Below are 15,907 nucleotides of genomic sequence, written 5' to 3'. Positions count from 1 at the left end.
AAAAACCTTGCTACACAACAAAAAAAAAAGAAAAAAGAGTCATAGCAGACATTTTTTTCCCCTTGCAGACACATTTTGTGGATACAGACACACATACTTTAATAAAGATGATTTACCATCAGATTCAGCACACCAGCAGCAGCAAACTTGCACAAGCTGACGAGAGCAAACTGTCTCTAGATCAAGGCGACTTTTTTCAGTAGCTTTGCTGTTGCTGATTTCGCCTGCTTCTGGAACTTGTCTGCACAAATTTGCTCGAAACAAGTGCTCTCTGGTGTGCTTTCACCATCGAAAGACTTCCAAGGGTATCTTCAGGTACTGGCAAGCAAAGCCTTTTCTGTTTTCTTTTTTCTTTCTTTTTTTCTGGCAAACAGAATTTAGTTTTTGTAAAACTTTATGCACCTTTGTAAAATCATAGAAAGAGTTCAAATTTATAACGTTCCTGGAAAATTCGGAAGAGTTGGCAGATGTGCAGAGGTGCCAGCAATTTCAAACAAAAATTATTCATTGAGTATCGGTTGGATACTAACCTGGTCAACATTTGTGTTCTTTGGGACCAAGATTGCAATGTTGCTGCTGATTTTCTTGGAGAGAGCAAACGTCTGGTATGTGTAACAGGAGTTAAGGATAGAAGTTCAAGAGCACAGGACCAGCATGCTACTACGATTGGTGTGCGATGATTCAGAATTGAGTTGAATATTTTAGTTCACTTGAAAAAATGTCAAAGCTTTAGCTAGTATGTTTTCAATACATTATGAATCTGCCTAGTGCCTAACCTGCCCAATAAAAATGAAGCTTTTAATTTGATGGCACACACAATGCTAACTGTTTTCTGCCAAATGAACGACAATAAAGTTTTGAAAGAGTACTTCACATGTCTAAATTGACATTACGTTGCTGCCCTTTAGTGTCCTTCAAGAACAGCAAAAGGATATAAGTCTGGCTTCATGTCCTTCAGGTCAAAAGTTCCCTTCCACTGGTACGAGGGCCCTCCCCATGGAAGGCTCAGGAAGACTACATCGCCACGCAGTCGCGAAGCGACCTCCAGGAAGTCAGCAACGATAAACTCAATCTTGTCCGCCACACCATACACAGATGCGTTGTTCCGTGCCAGCTCCACCTTCTTGGGGTCGATGTCCACAGCTATCACTGCAAGGGAAGACATGGTGGCAATTGGTGGCTATGCTGGAGTAAACCAGCACCGTAAGATGATGAACCACAAGTGAATTAGTTATATAGCGAAACAGTGATAGTAGAGCAGACAACCACAGTTCACGTGATTGAAATGCTTTGGTAATTTAATTATACTGATTATAATGTTGGAATTTATTATACCAATCTGCAGTAGTGGCTCAGTGGCTATGGCGCTTTGTTATTGAGCAAAAGGTAGTGAGTTCAATTCCCGGCCATACTAGTAGTCACATTACGATGACAGTGGAATCCAAGAAGAACCCTCTGGTAGTCAAAATTAGTCAACCCCCAACAATGTCTCTCATAACCACATTCTTGCTATCACTCAAGGGACGCTAAACAGAAAACACTAAATAATTTTCCACTGAAATTCACTAAAAATTCCACATTTTCAATTTTCTGATGATGGGTTTATTATTAGAAGAGAACATGAAGGTCAAAGTGCCATTTTTCGAATTTCGTGCCAAAACTCCAGCGCTGGTACTTCAGTGTGATCTCATGGATTTCAAGACATACTTCCTTTTCTTTTAAAAAATTTTATGTGGGCAATAGTTGCACAGTACAAGTTCAGCCTTTTGCAAGTTAAGAATGCACTGTAGCGCATATTTTACCCAAGCCTGCAGAAACACCGTCAAAATTCGTTAAGTCAAAGTGAGCTGATGCGGAAACTTTAAGCCTGCCAAGCCTCTTCTCAGAGCAACAGCGACCTTTCTTCTTGGAATTGTAGTTGGGCAATCTACTACTGTTGAATCTCATCAAGTCAAAGTAGTGCTGTGGTCCTGTTACACTGATGTGTATTTCAATGTGCAAGAACACCCAGTAATTCCAACGCATAAGCATTTGCGACAGTTAACCTGAACATACATACTGCACTGCCGATTGTGCCCTCGGCAGAAGTGCAACTATACAATGGCTGCTGCTCCCATTTTCCGTTGCAAGTGCCATATTTTGGCACATATAACCAAAAATATAACACTAAGAATCGGAGGGCAAGTTATACGCAAATTTTTCCTTAGTGTGCGGCTTAGTGTGCGGCTTCAACTTCTATTCCATTAGCTTTCTTTATATTGCACAAATTTTGGGGCACCTTTGAGTTTGAATTATAAAGATTAGACTAGAATAGAGCTTGAATGACTTTTCTCTTTAGGGCTCCTTTAAATTCCATGAATCAATAAACCATCATTGTAAAATTACATTTCACAAGTGAATGAGTTAACAGAGCTGTAGATTATCAAAATATTTTGAGGGCCGTTTTTTTTCAACCTCCGATTGCTCCGTGCAGGCGCTACGTGGGCAGCAGAAAGCGGACATGCGTTGATGGCAACTGCGCAGCTCTCGCACTACACACTCCGCCATTGTTGACATTCAGGCGTCAGTCGGCATTGTGCTACAGCCACGTAAACATGGCTGCCATTATTGTTGCTCCCGCCAAGTGTGAATTGCGAAGTGTTATTCGTTTTCTACAGGCTGAAGGCCATGGTGCTGCAGAAATCCATCGGAGAATGAGTCGAGTGTATGGGGAAAACTTCATGAGTGATGGTGTTGTGCGTGAGTGGTGTCGAAATTTTAAAGATGGACGTAATGATGTGCATGATGAAGGGGGCCAAGGACGCAAATCTGTCGTTTCAGATGACCTGGTTCAACGAGTTGACAGAATGGTTAAAGAAAACTGCAGATTCACCATTACTGCTTTATCTACGGAATTTCCAGAAGTTTCAAGGTCTGCTTTGTACTCTATTGTTACTGAACGGTTACGCTACAAAAAACTTTGTGCATGTTGGGTCCCAAAAATGTTGACGGACGGCCACAAAACTCGACGAATGGCGTCAGCTTTGGAGTTCCTTGAGCGTTATCAGGATGAAGGAGACAACCTTTTGAAATCAATCGTGACTGGGGATGAAACCTGGATTCAATACGACACACCGGAAACAAAACGACAATCACAACAATGGATGCATTCAAATTCACCAAACAAACCAAAGAAATTCAAAAGACCTTCAACAACAGAAAGACCATGGCTACTGTGTTTTGGGATCAACAAGGTGTGTTGCTTGTGGTGTTTATGGAGCCCGGAACCACAATCACTGCAGCTGTTTATTGTGAAACTTTATGACGTTTGCGTAGAGCCATTCAGAACAAACGAAGAGGAAAGCTGACCGCTGGAGTTGTTCTGATCCATGACAATGCCCGTCCACACACTGCTGGAGCAACTCAACGGCTTCTCGAACAATTTGGATGGGACATTTTCGATCATCCGCCATACAGTCCAGACTTAGCACCCTGTGACTTTCATCTTTTTCCTGGACTGAAGACGTGGCTTGGTAGGAAGCGCTTTTAAACCAACGTCAAGGACTACTTGAATTCATTGGCGGCAACTTTTTTTGAAGAGAGTATTGCAAAGCTTGTCCACAGATATGACAAATGCCTCAATCGCTTTGGTGATTATGTCGAAAAGCAACCGTAACTGTACTAATCTTTTGGTAATAAAATTATTGTTTTAGATGAACTTGTCGTTTATTTATAGCCTATCAGAGGTTGAAAAAAAAATGGCCCTCGTAAGCAACACCTCAACATATTAGGTCCACCCATTTGGTTTCCTTTCCTTTGATCCTCTTTCTTTCTCTTTCGAAATAAAAATAATCATGAGAAGCTTTTCTGTTGCGCTTTGTCAATGGCTATAATAAACTGCCCTCCTGTCTGCAGAGGCAACATATTATCATTACTTGAACACAGTGTGAAAATACAACAATGACGAGAAGAGAAGGAAAAATTAGCAGTAACTTGTAACTGAAAAAATGTATTGAGAAAAACCCATTAGAGCTAATCACTCTGGCCAAGGGGTCACTGAGTGAAATTCGCATAAATGCACAAGGAAAGGACTAGGGTCAAGCACCAAATGAAAAACAAACCACAATAAAGACAACTCTACTTCAGAAAGTTGACCAATAAATGACTGACAGACATGTAAGATCTTGACTGTTTTTCTAATCAGCGGATAACTGTGGGAAAAAATAACGGCAGTGGTGCAATCAAAGCAGAGATGGCTGAGTCTGTGCACACTTGTGAAAATAGCTGTAAAGGAACCCGAATATTTTGATTCAACATTCGTTGATGAAAAGCTGCCACATTCTTATGTCTAGGAACCAGTGACTCACCATGGCAGCTTGCCAGGGCAAACTGGATGCTGTTGCCTCCCGCGCCACAAAAGGCATCGATGACGACGTCCGCCTTGCAGCGCTTTGCTATGTGCTTGGCGATGCCTTCGGGTGTCACAGAGAACCAGGACTCTGGGCACAGAAGAGTAGACTTGTTAGTCATGGGAAGATTGCAGCCTAGATAACAACCAACCAAAAGGTTGGGTGTTGCCAATGTTATCAATCACCAAAAAGAGGAAAAAGAAACATCTTGTTCCTTCGACAGAGGGTGAAGCGATGTGCCGTGCTTGTATCAAACTTCTTCCTTGCACTCCAATTTATAACAAACGGATTGCAAGTCCTGCAAGACTCATAGCAGTTTTCTTTAAAAAAAAGTTAGGAGTGTTTAAGAATTCCAAAGCCCTGGCAAAGCATTTTTAGGGGCTGAAGCAATATTACATTTAATAGCTTTAAGTTAGGACACCTGTTTTTATCAATGAACAAACTGTCTGCACTTTACACAGACATGAAAGTTGTACAGGAGCAATAGGTGTGTGCTCCTGGTCGCGATGCCGTCGTGGTTGTTCCACTGTCGTCGTTCTAGCTTCGTGATCATACTCTCGTCATGCCGTCGCCGTCATGCCTACTACCCTGACCCAGTGGCCCCCATTGTCTACATAATAGCTCGGGCCACTAGGTATGGGTTCGTGGTCATTGTATCTTCGTGATTCCAGAATCTGACTCTCGTCAGGCCGTCGTCATCACAGTCATTATGCATTTCTTGTCCCGCCGTCAGTGTGATGCAGTCATGGCCATGCAATCATCTTTATTACAGTTTCGTAATTTGACTCGTCATGCTGTCGTTGTGAGGCCTTCTACTCTGACCCAGTGGTCCCAGTTGTCTAATAGCTTGGGCCACTAGGTATGTGTTCGTGGCCGTGATGCCTTCGTGGTCGCTGCATTGTAGTCATCCAACTCTCATCATGCCGTCGTCATTACGCTGCCATTTAATCATTGTCATCACTTCCGTAGTGTCATCCCATTTCATACTATGTTCGCCATTCCATTGACGTCTTTCTATCAGAATCATGCTGTCGTCACTCAATTTTGATTATGCTGCCGTTGTCATACCAATGTAGTCATTGCATCGTTGTCATTATACATATGCTATCATGCATCCGTTGTCGTCTGCCGCCATGGTTGTACCATCATCGTCATTCCAGCTTCTTCATTCGGTTGTCAGCACGCCGTCGTCATCAAGCCATCGTCATCTCATTGTCCTCATGTTGTCGTCATCATCATGCTGTTGTTTAATACTACACTTTCGCATAATTTAGGAATTGGCACCTCATTGTCACTATGCAGTCGTTGTTATACCACCTTTGCTGTTCCATCATTCCTTCTTCGTAATTCTATCATCACTGCGTCGGCGTCATACAATTGTTATCAGGCTGCCATGCTCATGGGCAACCTTGGCAAGTGAGTGCCATTGCAATGCAAGATGATATTGGAGTATGTGACATATAGCCGAAGCAATGAAAGTTTCAGAATTAACACTACACATTAGATAAACGTGACTTCAAGAATATGGTCTGTCGCTACATTGCTTGAATGCGATTCGCATTGCCATCGACAGTAATTGTGAGATGAGTTCTGCTGCAATTTTTTTTGTTTACGTAAAATGCAGTAAAAGAAAGCAAGAATTCTGCCACAAGTAAACAAGGCTCCGAAACAGAAATGAAGCAACACAAAGCCTTACCTTCGTCCAGTTGAATGCCTTTGTCAAACTTGGAGAACAGCCTGTACCGCTGCATCCAGTACTTGGTCAAGTGTGGGTTGTCCCGAATGTAGCTCGGCATTGTGGATGTGCCAGGGGAGCCAATGGGAAGCAATTCTGCACAGCAGTCCAGACAGCAGCATACCTGTTAGTCCTCGTGACTGGCTTCTCGACATAAAGACACTAGAATCACTGGACTTGGTGCCGTGTATGCAAACGCGCGAACACTTAAGAATGAAAATGAATTTTCCTAATCATGTTGCTTGGTTCTCCGCAATACGGTATCATTTGGCCACAACACTCCTCCACACATTACCTCTCCATTCATGTGATCTGAGATTTTACAAGGTGGTGCATGAGCAACAGATTTACACTACTGGACACTTCTTCACTTCCTATATAAGGCACATTCAATTTCACAACACGCTTAATTACCTTACAAAGCAAGACCTGGAGGCTGGGCGAATAGCCATGTAGTGCAATATCTGAGTGACATTTAAGGACAGAAACACAGACGTCTTTCTCTACGGGTCCAGTTTATATTTTACACTGTTTCCAAGTATATTATCCTTGCTTGAAGTTTGCCTGAACTGTGCAAGAAATAATGTAAATAAAACAAATAAATGCATCTTTTTCTTTTTTTACTAATATACAAACAACAAAGCGGCATCAGAGAGCTTTGTATGTTAACATGTTAACAAGTCAACCGGTCATGACAAGTTGCCTCATCATTGGCAGCTTGTGGGGCGTCACTCTTCTGTGGAACACAGTAGACGTAGTAGTGCAAACACACAAGGGTGTTTGTTGCATCTTCTACACAATAAGCAAGCTAGCCAAAATACATTCGAAGAATACTAGTTTCTTGATCGAGACACGCTGAGGAATCAACGTACTTCGGCTCGCCACGCAAGCATCTTCAGCGAGTAACATTCGCCTATGCATAACACTGACGCCTATGTTGTTCACCCGTGCAGTCTTGCAAATGGAGGTGCATTTGAGCATTCGGGAAGCCTCCAATAGGTCAGTCCTGCAGAGCACAGCCGATACTTGATTCCCTTTGTGTCTGGGAGGAACTGTGTGTCGCAGCATCGCAGAAGCAATGGGGAAATTGGGGAAGAGGTTGTGGTGCACCCACTCCGCACTGCCTGCCCACGCAATACACTTGAAGATATCGGTGAGCGTGCCGACCAAGCTAACGGGTTTTAAGATAACAGTGGCTACAACGAGGTATTGTTAATTCCTACATGTGCTTCACAGAAAACCTGACAGTTCATAAACAATGGTGGCACTGCAACGTGAGAGAGGAACTTCACGGCAGAGGCAACAAGAGCGGATGTCTTCTTCACCGTTCTGAGCTTCAAAGGATTACCTTCACCAGAAGAATGACGAGAACTCATCTGAAGGTATTCATCAATTCATTTCAACAAACACTCGTGCAAGTGGAGTTAGTGATAGTGATACTAGCCGTGCAAGCAAGATTCTTTTCACATACGGTGAATCCTTGTTATTCAGTGCTTCTGAAGGATTACTGTTTCCTGAAAATTGTCAAGAACGCATCCCAAAAGCACCTGTATTTCCTGTCAACAGCGCTCGTGCAAGTGGAGTTAGCAATAACTGCATTTAAGTGAGCTCCTTTTCACACATTGTGAAGTGGGCATGGCTATACCTATTTTTTTTTTGCCAGTGCACAACCTAGCATCACCATCACAGCATCTCCATGAAGCCACATTTTGCAGCTATATAGTCTACAGTCCACAGAAAGAACAGCAAACAATTCCATGCAGTAAAATTTTGCCGGAAAGACACCGAGGCAATATGCAACACACACCTTTCATCTCTTCTTGTGATTGCTGCAATGCTCCCTGTTTACGTAACTTCTTGCGCTTCTTCTTATTCGCCACGTGGGACTTGGCTCCTTCGGGACCCAGCTTGATTCCCCTGAGTGGGAAAGAGTTGTAGCAGTAATGGTAGCAGTAATGGTAGCAGTAATGGTAGCAGTACTTGCAGTAGCAGCACATGAAGTGCGTTAGCTCTGACAGAAAATGCAGCAGCAGTAGTTGCTTCAATAACGTCGCTACTGCCATGACTAATACCATAAAATATCAATAGGTCACTGGGTACGCTAGTCCAGTATGTATATATTCCTGACCTTTGCAAGAAGACCAATCAAAGAAACCTCAACTGCTTACCTAATTAAAGTCAATGTCTCCATGACTGCCCAAACAGTCACTCGTAAAGAGGGGGCCGAATCAGTCTCTAAATGTCATGAGTCTTTTTGGAAGCTTGGCTGGAGAATGGTATTCGACTGAGCTGGTTGGTTCATGGCTAAAGTGAGTTTGAGCGGCCGAACTAAAATGCAGGACAAAGGGAGACATCCTTGTATGTCTCCTTTTGTCATGTGTTTTGACAAAGGCAGTTGTCTTCTTAAGTGGGTAGGTTTCACTTGGCCTTGATAAAGACAAGCCTTCTTATCGAAACGATAGCTCCATCTTGAAACTTTCCTTCCATGTTCATCCCTTGTCGATCACTGTAAGTTGACATGTTCCTGTGACCCCTCTGTCTGTCTGGTCATGTCCACTCTACAGTGCCTTTGAGCAAGCACTAAAACTGATTTTCCAACGTTCTTCACAGGAATCCCTGAAGCATGTTAGCAAAGTGCAGGGACCACTTTAGTCGAGATGTGGCGCCGCCATTCACTTTCTGGGGATAAAGCTGGAGTGTTACGTGGAGGAATGTCTACAACTACAAAATTTCAGCTTGTCTGTGTGCGGATCACTGCATGGAAATACCTCATTGTGCTAAACATGGACGGCAGCAAAGACACTGGTAGCGACATCTTGTGACGCTTTGTCCAATAACAATACATACATGAAACGTTTTGTGTGCTACCATGGGTGTTCTCCTTGAAGCAACATGTAACAAGAAGAGACTGCACATTCATTGCATTGCTGGCGATGCTTTACACCAGCAGATAAGTAGAATGTGGTTTAGTTACTCTACTACTGCAATAATAGCTCTCTCGCCTCTCTGGTTAAGCTCTGCACCACAAGATGGCACCACCAACCCAGCTGCACGTGTTTATGTCACCGGTAACTCGGTGTTCCTTGAATGGTAATTACATACCATATTTGCACGATTCTACCACGCCACTATTCGTAACGCGCAGTTATATTACCGCCCAAATATAAAAAAATATAACCTGGTGCCGATTCTACCGCCCATCAAGTAACAAAACCTGAGCCGGCGCGTACTGTGTTGGAACTATGTTATGGCACATACAAAGGCACACAGACACGCACACAGCTGTAGCTTAGTGGCTAGCCGCTACTGGAGCCTGACAACACCTCCTTTTCGCTGTCTATCAGCCATGGAAAGCTATTTCCAGTTCCATTTATAGCATTAGAAATGCCCCACTTGCTGAAGGCTCATACAACCCTCACCTGCGGGAGGGCATTCCAAGCACCATGGATACAGTGTACTAGAATACTGTGCCATGGACCCACCTTGCGATGCCTCCGAGCATCGCTTTCTTCAGATGACCTATTCAATGGCAGTGTGGCTAGCTACCTTGCATGGAACTTTTTCTTTTAATAAGAATCAGTTTCGTTTTTGATTATGAGTAGAATTAGTTATGATTGTAACACGCATGCAAATGTGAACGCAACTTGTATTAAAAAAAGCTGTGCGTTAGAATCGTGCAAATACAGTATACAGACAAGCTACGGTATTCATTCAAATATAAGGTGAGGTTTCTCTTTTCCCCAGAAACCTTGGCCTCAAATCCTTGACAAAGCAAGATCAAGACTCAAAGCCCACTGAAGTGCTTCAAAACATTGCCGATCACACACGACACTCGCTTGAAAGAAAGTTATGAAGATTTAAGTAACTCACTTTAAGCTTTCCTTCAGAGACAGTCCGTAAGAAATGAGGGCTTTGAATGCGTCATCTTCGTCCGAGTTTATGTCCTCTTCGTGACTGAAAACAAGGAGGGCATAGAGCTTTCTTATGACAAGGCTTGTGACATCATCAACTAATGCGGGAGGCACGCTCAGCATTCAGCCACATTTAATCACTTTGCACACTTCCCCAATCCATGGTGCAAGTGAATTGTGACCACGGCAGGTATGGGCAACTAAAAGAAAACAACAGCATACGCTCCAGACAATATTTCTTGCTCAGACAATAAGAAATTCTGCAATAAGCTGAGGGCTGTTTTCTCTGTAAAAGACAACGACGTTGAAAGGGGAACCCCCTCCCCTCTCACTGCACATAGTCATGTGATGAGCTCCTTCGAAGGGGCAGGAGCAGTTAATCTAAAAGGACTGAGAAAGCTAGAAGGACAGAGCAAGCTCACGGCAATCCAGGCTGTTTTCCTAGAAGTTTTACCCTTATATACCTAATGTTCACCCAGAGAGAGGGCCGTTATTATCACTGAGGAAACAGGTACTGCTCTAGCTCTTCCCTGTGAATCAGATTTAAGCATCTGCTGCAGTGTCGGTAGGAAATGAAGAAATGTAAGTAAATGCACCCTCTCACAGTTCCACATGTCCTGCACATGCCACGGTGCAATTACGTGCAACCTCATCTTTTCTGGAATGTGAACCAAGTGTGCAAATCCTGTATCCTTTTCATTAGAGATCGTCCCTCTCTTTCATAAGTTGAGGCTGGTGACGAAGAACACCTCAGAACTTCAGCCGCTTGATCACTATTTCTTGCCAACAGTGGTTCACGGATGGTGTGAGCCTGACCCTGTTTCCTCAAACACAGCAGTTGAGATTGCATACATTTACAGGGTCCATATTCTCAGTTCATCACTTCCACTTTTAACCGCTGGCTTAGGCAAACAGCATTTGCTCGATATGATGGATATGCATAAACAAGCGATGAAATTTTCCACTAGGTACAGCTTATGCATGTCCACTTTGGTGCCAGTAAACTGGTCGCAAGCAGCGCCGAGAGTGTAATGGCATTGAAGCACCAGACTGCTCACTTCATAGCAATTCCGACGTGTGGGCTCAGAGTCTATGCGCAAGGCAGAACCAGCGACAAGGAGCTTGCTGCATCAGTAAAACAGGGTCAACAATGCGCAGGAGGAGTTTTGGTGTCACAGCAGATAGAGAAAGCCCTTTAATGCAACGCAGAGAATTCTGCCAGTGTACATGTCGGCACCTATATGTTTACTCAGTATATGGAAGGCTATCGAGGACAGAAAACCCCAATAGGAGGAGGAAGGCAGGAAAAATACATGATCGTGGTCATGACATTCATCAGGCTTAAAATTTTTCTCAATCCTTCAAGAAACTTACTTACGGTAATTCACAAGCTCTAGAGTATTTGCATTAGCACCACCACCTCTGCTTCACCGGTAATGCAGCAGATAGCCAAGGTGCTCATTTGTGCTTCTTTGTGCATTTGGTCATGGAAAATAACGGTAGGTGCTTCTTCACATCTCTAACCTGGCCGACCTGCAAAGCTCTAGAATCCTGCTAAAAGCTCTACCCACAAACCACATGCATCCCCGCCTCAATTCACAGGCAGAGTCAATTAGAAGGGGACAATCATCAGCTCATATCCCCCTTCTCATAACCCATAATACTTTTGCAACGTGTGGCATTCTCACATTCTCTCTCAAGAAATTTGCGATAACTTTTATAGCGATGGCAACTGCACGACACACCAGGCAAACTTTCACCATCACAGTGATGTTCTGTATGAAGTCCAAGTGCGACAAGAATGAGTGGCCTAAGCGATGTATGCTGCGAGTGCAAGAGTGAGCCCAGAAGGATGGTGGCTAAATGCGTGCCGAGACATGGTTCCAAACGATGTGTACAAAGTAGCACCTCCCCCCTTTCCACAATCACTCTCTTCCCATACGCCAAATGTAAGGGGTCACATTATCTTAAGAGCGTGCGCCTGCACCTCTAGCTCGATGTGTGGCTGAGCGCAAACACGGCCCGCGCGCCATATCTTGGAGGTAGGTTTGCCAACTCTTGAGTGGACAAAGTCACGAAAGGGTGTTAAAAAAGAGGTGTGGGGGCAGCTGGTGACAATGGCTTGCTCAGTGCCAAGAGCCACCAGTCTACAAGCAAAAAGTTTAGCTATTTTGTTTAGTCCTACCGTGTCTCGATTTACAGCGACCAATACAAATAAAGGTACTGTAAATAGCTAGGGCCAACAACTGAACTAGAACCACGACGAAAACTAAATCGCCTTTGTGCTTATGACAAGGCAACAGAACACAAAAAAAATAAGAGTATGCAAATGAGCTGTCAGGCATAAAAAAAAATCTGGTCAGTTTATTGTTATCCTGTACAAAGAAAAAAGCATAAGTCGGGACATTTGGCCATCTCGACTGGCTCAAATTGAGACGCGGGACATTTTCTCAAATGTTGGGACTGTCCCAATAAATTTGGGAAAATTGACAACCCTAGCTGGAGGTAGAGGTAATCTGCGACTGGAGCCGAGCCTAAGGGCGAGCTGTGATGGCTACATGTCTTTCCATGCACTTACTGTCGGAGGCCGTATAAGCTTACTTGTAGTTGCAGCATAGTCGAACTGATAAAGCAAGTGGCAGCACGAAACACAAAGCCTATTGCGTGGTAACAATAGGTTTTCCCTCGGTGGTCTGTCCTGGAGCGTGAGTGAGCTACGACGACATGAAAGTATCGGAGTAAATTACCTGAAGGCTCTTGTGCTCATGCTTTCTCCCTGAGTGAAAATGTGGTCCTGTGGACGAGAGGTCATGGTTGAGAAACAACCTTGCGGGGCAGCCTACTTGCAAATTATTTTCAAGCGGTCCTTTATATTGCCTCACAAAAATAGGTTTCCACATAAAAGTTATTGCGCTAAAGGTCTGGTGGGCCGATGGGTGGCATCAGCCAACCAGGCCTGGTAAGGCCCCTTCCCTTGGTTCGGCCGCCGCCGGGGAAGGGGACATCGAGGCACCCTAATGCAAGGATGAGAACTGGCTCCTCCACTGTCTTCTCAACGGCCATGGTGCTTCATCGAAGGATTAGAGGTGCACGGTGGGTGAGCCTTCTTTCTCCCTTCTCAAGTTGCGCGTACACGAACGCGACAGTAGTTCACCGTATGCTTTAGTTACACTTGTCCTCAACAAGTCGGAACCTGTTTCCGGCAATTTACGCTCCGCCAATGAACCGAGAAGTACACGTGGCGGCAGCCATCTTTCCCTCTCCCCTGAATGCGATACGCCAAACATTTACATGCGCTGTGTGAGATGGCATTCCTGTCGCATTAATGCCAGTTGCTGAGCCGTGCTCCCCACGAGGATAGCAGGAAACAGTGCTGGTTTCCTTTCCCCTGAATCGCAACATATATAATAATGCGATTCGCCCTCATAGCGCATTATTGCCATGTACATGAATGCAACGTGCTAACAATTCGATGCAACGCGACAGTTGTTGCATTCGTGCAAACTCCGGCACCGACAAAATGAGCCCTATCCTTTGTTGCACGGAGCCAGAGAGACGGAGTTCATTAAAAAGGTGCCTTTGGCCATCATTTCTAAAGTGCTATTGTTGCTGCAGCTGTTCTCTTTGATGCAGCTCCTACCACAAGCAATGCAAAAGGCAGACAGTCACGGTACAGAGCTCAGACAGGTAGCATTCATCTCTTCCGGAGATGACAGCTTTGGCATATTTGCTGAGCTTCGCACAACAGCTAATTTACGGATATGTGGAACTGATCCATTTATTAGATGGTTATAGGTAGAAAATGGGGGGAAAAAAAGGCGAGCCCGCTCTAAATGTCGTCAACATGCAGTCAGGCTCGCGCTTGCATTATTTTTTAATATAAAATTAATAAAATGACAAAATACTTGTGAATGAAAGTTGGCTAATTTACCCGTCAAAGGGCTCTGTTGACACGATGCGAACAATGTATAAGCACGCGTAGGCTGCGATTAAAGTCGGATCAAAGGAATCCACAAGGCTAGAACGTTTGACGTCTACCACGGCATGTTCGATGCATTGTGAATGGCTTCACTGTGATCGGTAGTTCACTTCCCTGAAGAGGAGGGTACCAGGATGCACTGTTAAACACTAATGTGAGATATTGGAATGTGATGGTGCAGCCCAACCAATATGCACCTATTGCTGTTTTCTGAAAGCATGCAAACATCATTCAATGAGACCTCTTTGGGGCAGTGATCTATATATATATATATATATATATATATATTTTTTTTTTTCTCAATCCAGCCACCCCTAGAACACCTTTGGTTCCGCACACGCTCAATGCCGCAGCCCGTATTTCCTACGTACTCGGGTCCCTAAATAAAACTAGTGTACGCAAGCCGCTTGCACCCCCTAATCTAAAACTCTATTCGCTCCCTTCCCTAAAGGACCTGCATTGGCCTCCGCAAAGATCTGCATGAGTTCAATATTTATATATTGGGTGTCCCACATAACTTGTGCCGAAACTTAAAAATATGAAGTGCCACATAGCTGGACAGAAACAAGGTACGTAATGTTTGTCGTCGCTTGGGGTGAGTTAGATAATTTTCTGTATTTTGCCTAATTACATAATTAGGCAAAATTACATAATTAAGCACTGACATCAGTAGATCGAAGCTACTGGCAGCAGCGCGGCCACAAACTGCCACATCAGCAAGAACAAGCCACGACTTTGAGGCATCTTCGGAAGGGTGTGCTGCTGCATAATCTGCTACCACGAACCCTTCACAATTACGGTAGCCCCATTTTCAAGAACTGTAGGCGCCTCAAAAAAGCAAAAACTAATTTGTTTGTAACATTCAGCAAGCCTCCACTTTCACATAACACGTAGGACATGCACTCACCTCTTCTTTATCTTCACGGGCCTCTCGTCTGGAGGGTCGTCTCCGCCGTCGCCATCATCGCCATTTTGAATGTTTCTGCTGCCAGCACCACTTCCCCTAGAGCTCGCACTGTCAGAAGAGCCGGACGCACCCTCTCTCCTTGAGCCTTTCGTTTTGCGTGAGCCTGACGAGCTGCCATCGTTGCCATCCTGGGAACCTGCCGGACACTGCTTGACACCATCAGAGTTCTTTCCATTGTGTTGCACCAACATGAAGTTCTGGGCACACTCCACAGTCACTTCATCAACTTTTATTTCACTTCCGGCCTTGATTTCGGCCCCTTCAATGACCACTTTGTCTTTATTATGCCTCTCGCTCTCCTCTTTGGCTTCGGAAGGTTCTTCGCAGACAACTTGCTGGTACTTTTCAAATTCGAGTCCACACACACGGTCACAGTGGGCGTTCCACAGCTTCTGCCAAAGGCCCGCGTCTTTTGGCAGTTTAGAATCGCCTCGATGCATTGATGCCAGGATGTCGTCGCCTCCGGTGGGGCACCTTCGAAGACACTCGTCTGCATTTGGCAATGTCCGATCGAGTTTCACCGACGCCAAGAACAAGGGCTCTAAAAATTCGGGGTAGGTTTCTGTCCAAGTGTCCCACAGAAGGCGGCTGCCATTGCAAAGCCAGTATTCATCCCAACTGGGTAGTTCCTTGCCCTTAGCTTTCGGGGAACGCTTGGAAGTGCCTGAAAGTGAAGTACCTCTTTACTTCAAACAAGAATTGATTACAGGAGCACTGAAACCTTTTTTTTGAATATGGTAAGAAGACATTCCTAACGTGCAGACAAGGCTGCTGTGAACGTGCAAGCAAATTATTAGTCCACTGCATGGCAGCAGGAAACCTACAATCTCACATTGCAGGTTGCTTGCTCTATCCTGCAGCTATTGAGGCCCTGTCTTTTCTTTTTTTTTTCCCCCATCTGATGCATTGTCAGAGGTGACGTCACAG

At 44.5% G+C, this 15,907-nt stretch overlaps 1 protein-coding gene across 1 annotated transcript in view; it reads right to left on the bottom strand.

The window, feature by feature from the left end:
- The window catches only part of Tgs1 (Trimethylguanosine synthase 1), a 32,383-nt gene that overhangs the window by 4,663 nt on the left and 11,813 nt on the right, over window positions 1-15,907 (bottom strand). Inside the window, exons 5-11 of the mRNA XM_050175533.3 lie at window positions 14,921-15,644; window positions 9,994-10,077; window positions 7,931-8,040; window positions 6,085-6,219; window positions 4,347-4,478; window positions 936-1,149; window positions 531-609 (exon numbers count right to left, since the gene is read on the bottom strand). Coding sequence (XP_050031490.1) covers window positions 531-609; window positions 936-1,149; window positions 4,347-4,478; window positions 6,085-6,219; window positions 7,931-8,040; window positions 9,994-10,077; window positions 14,921-15,644 — 1,478 coding nt within the window. The remainder of the gene's footprint in view (window positions 1-530; window positions 610-935; window positions 1,150-4,346; window positions 4,479-6,084; window positions 6,220-7,930; window positions 8,041-9,993; window positions 10,078-14,920; window positions 15,645-15,907) is intronic.

Source organism: Dermacentor andersoni, chromosome 9 (genome assembly GCF_023375885.2).
Source record: "Dermacentor andersoni chromosome 9, qqDerAnde1_hic_scaffold, whole genome shotgun sequence".
Classification (NCBI taxonomy): domain Eukaryota; kingdom Metazoa; phylum Arthropoda; class Arachnida; order Ixodida; family Ixodidae; genus Dermacentor; species Dermacentor andersoni.
The sequence above is the reverse complement of the archived record's forward strand: the minus strand, read 5'-3'. Positions and strand labels throughout refer to the sequence as shown.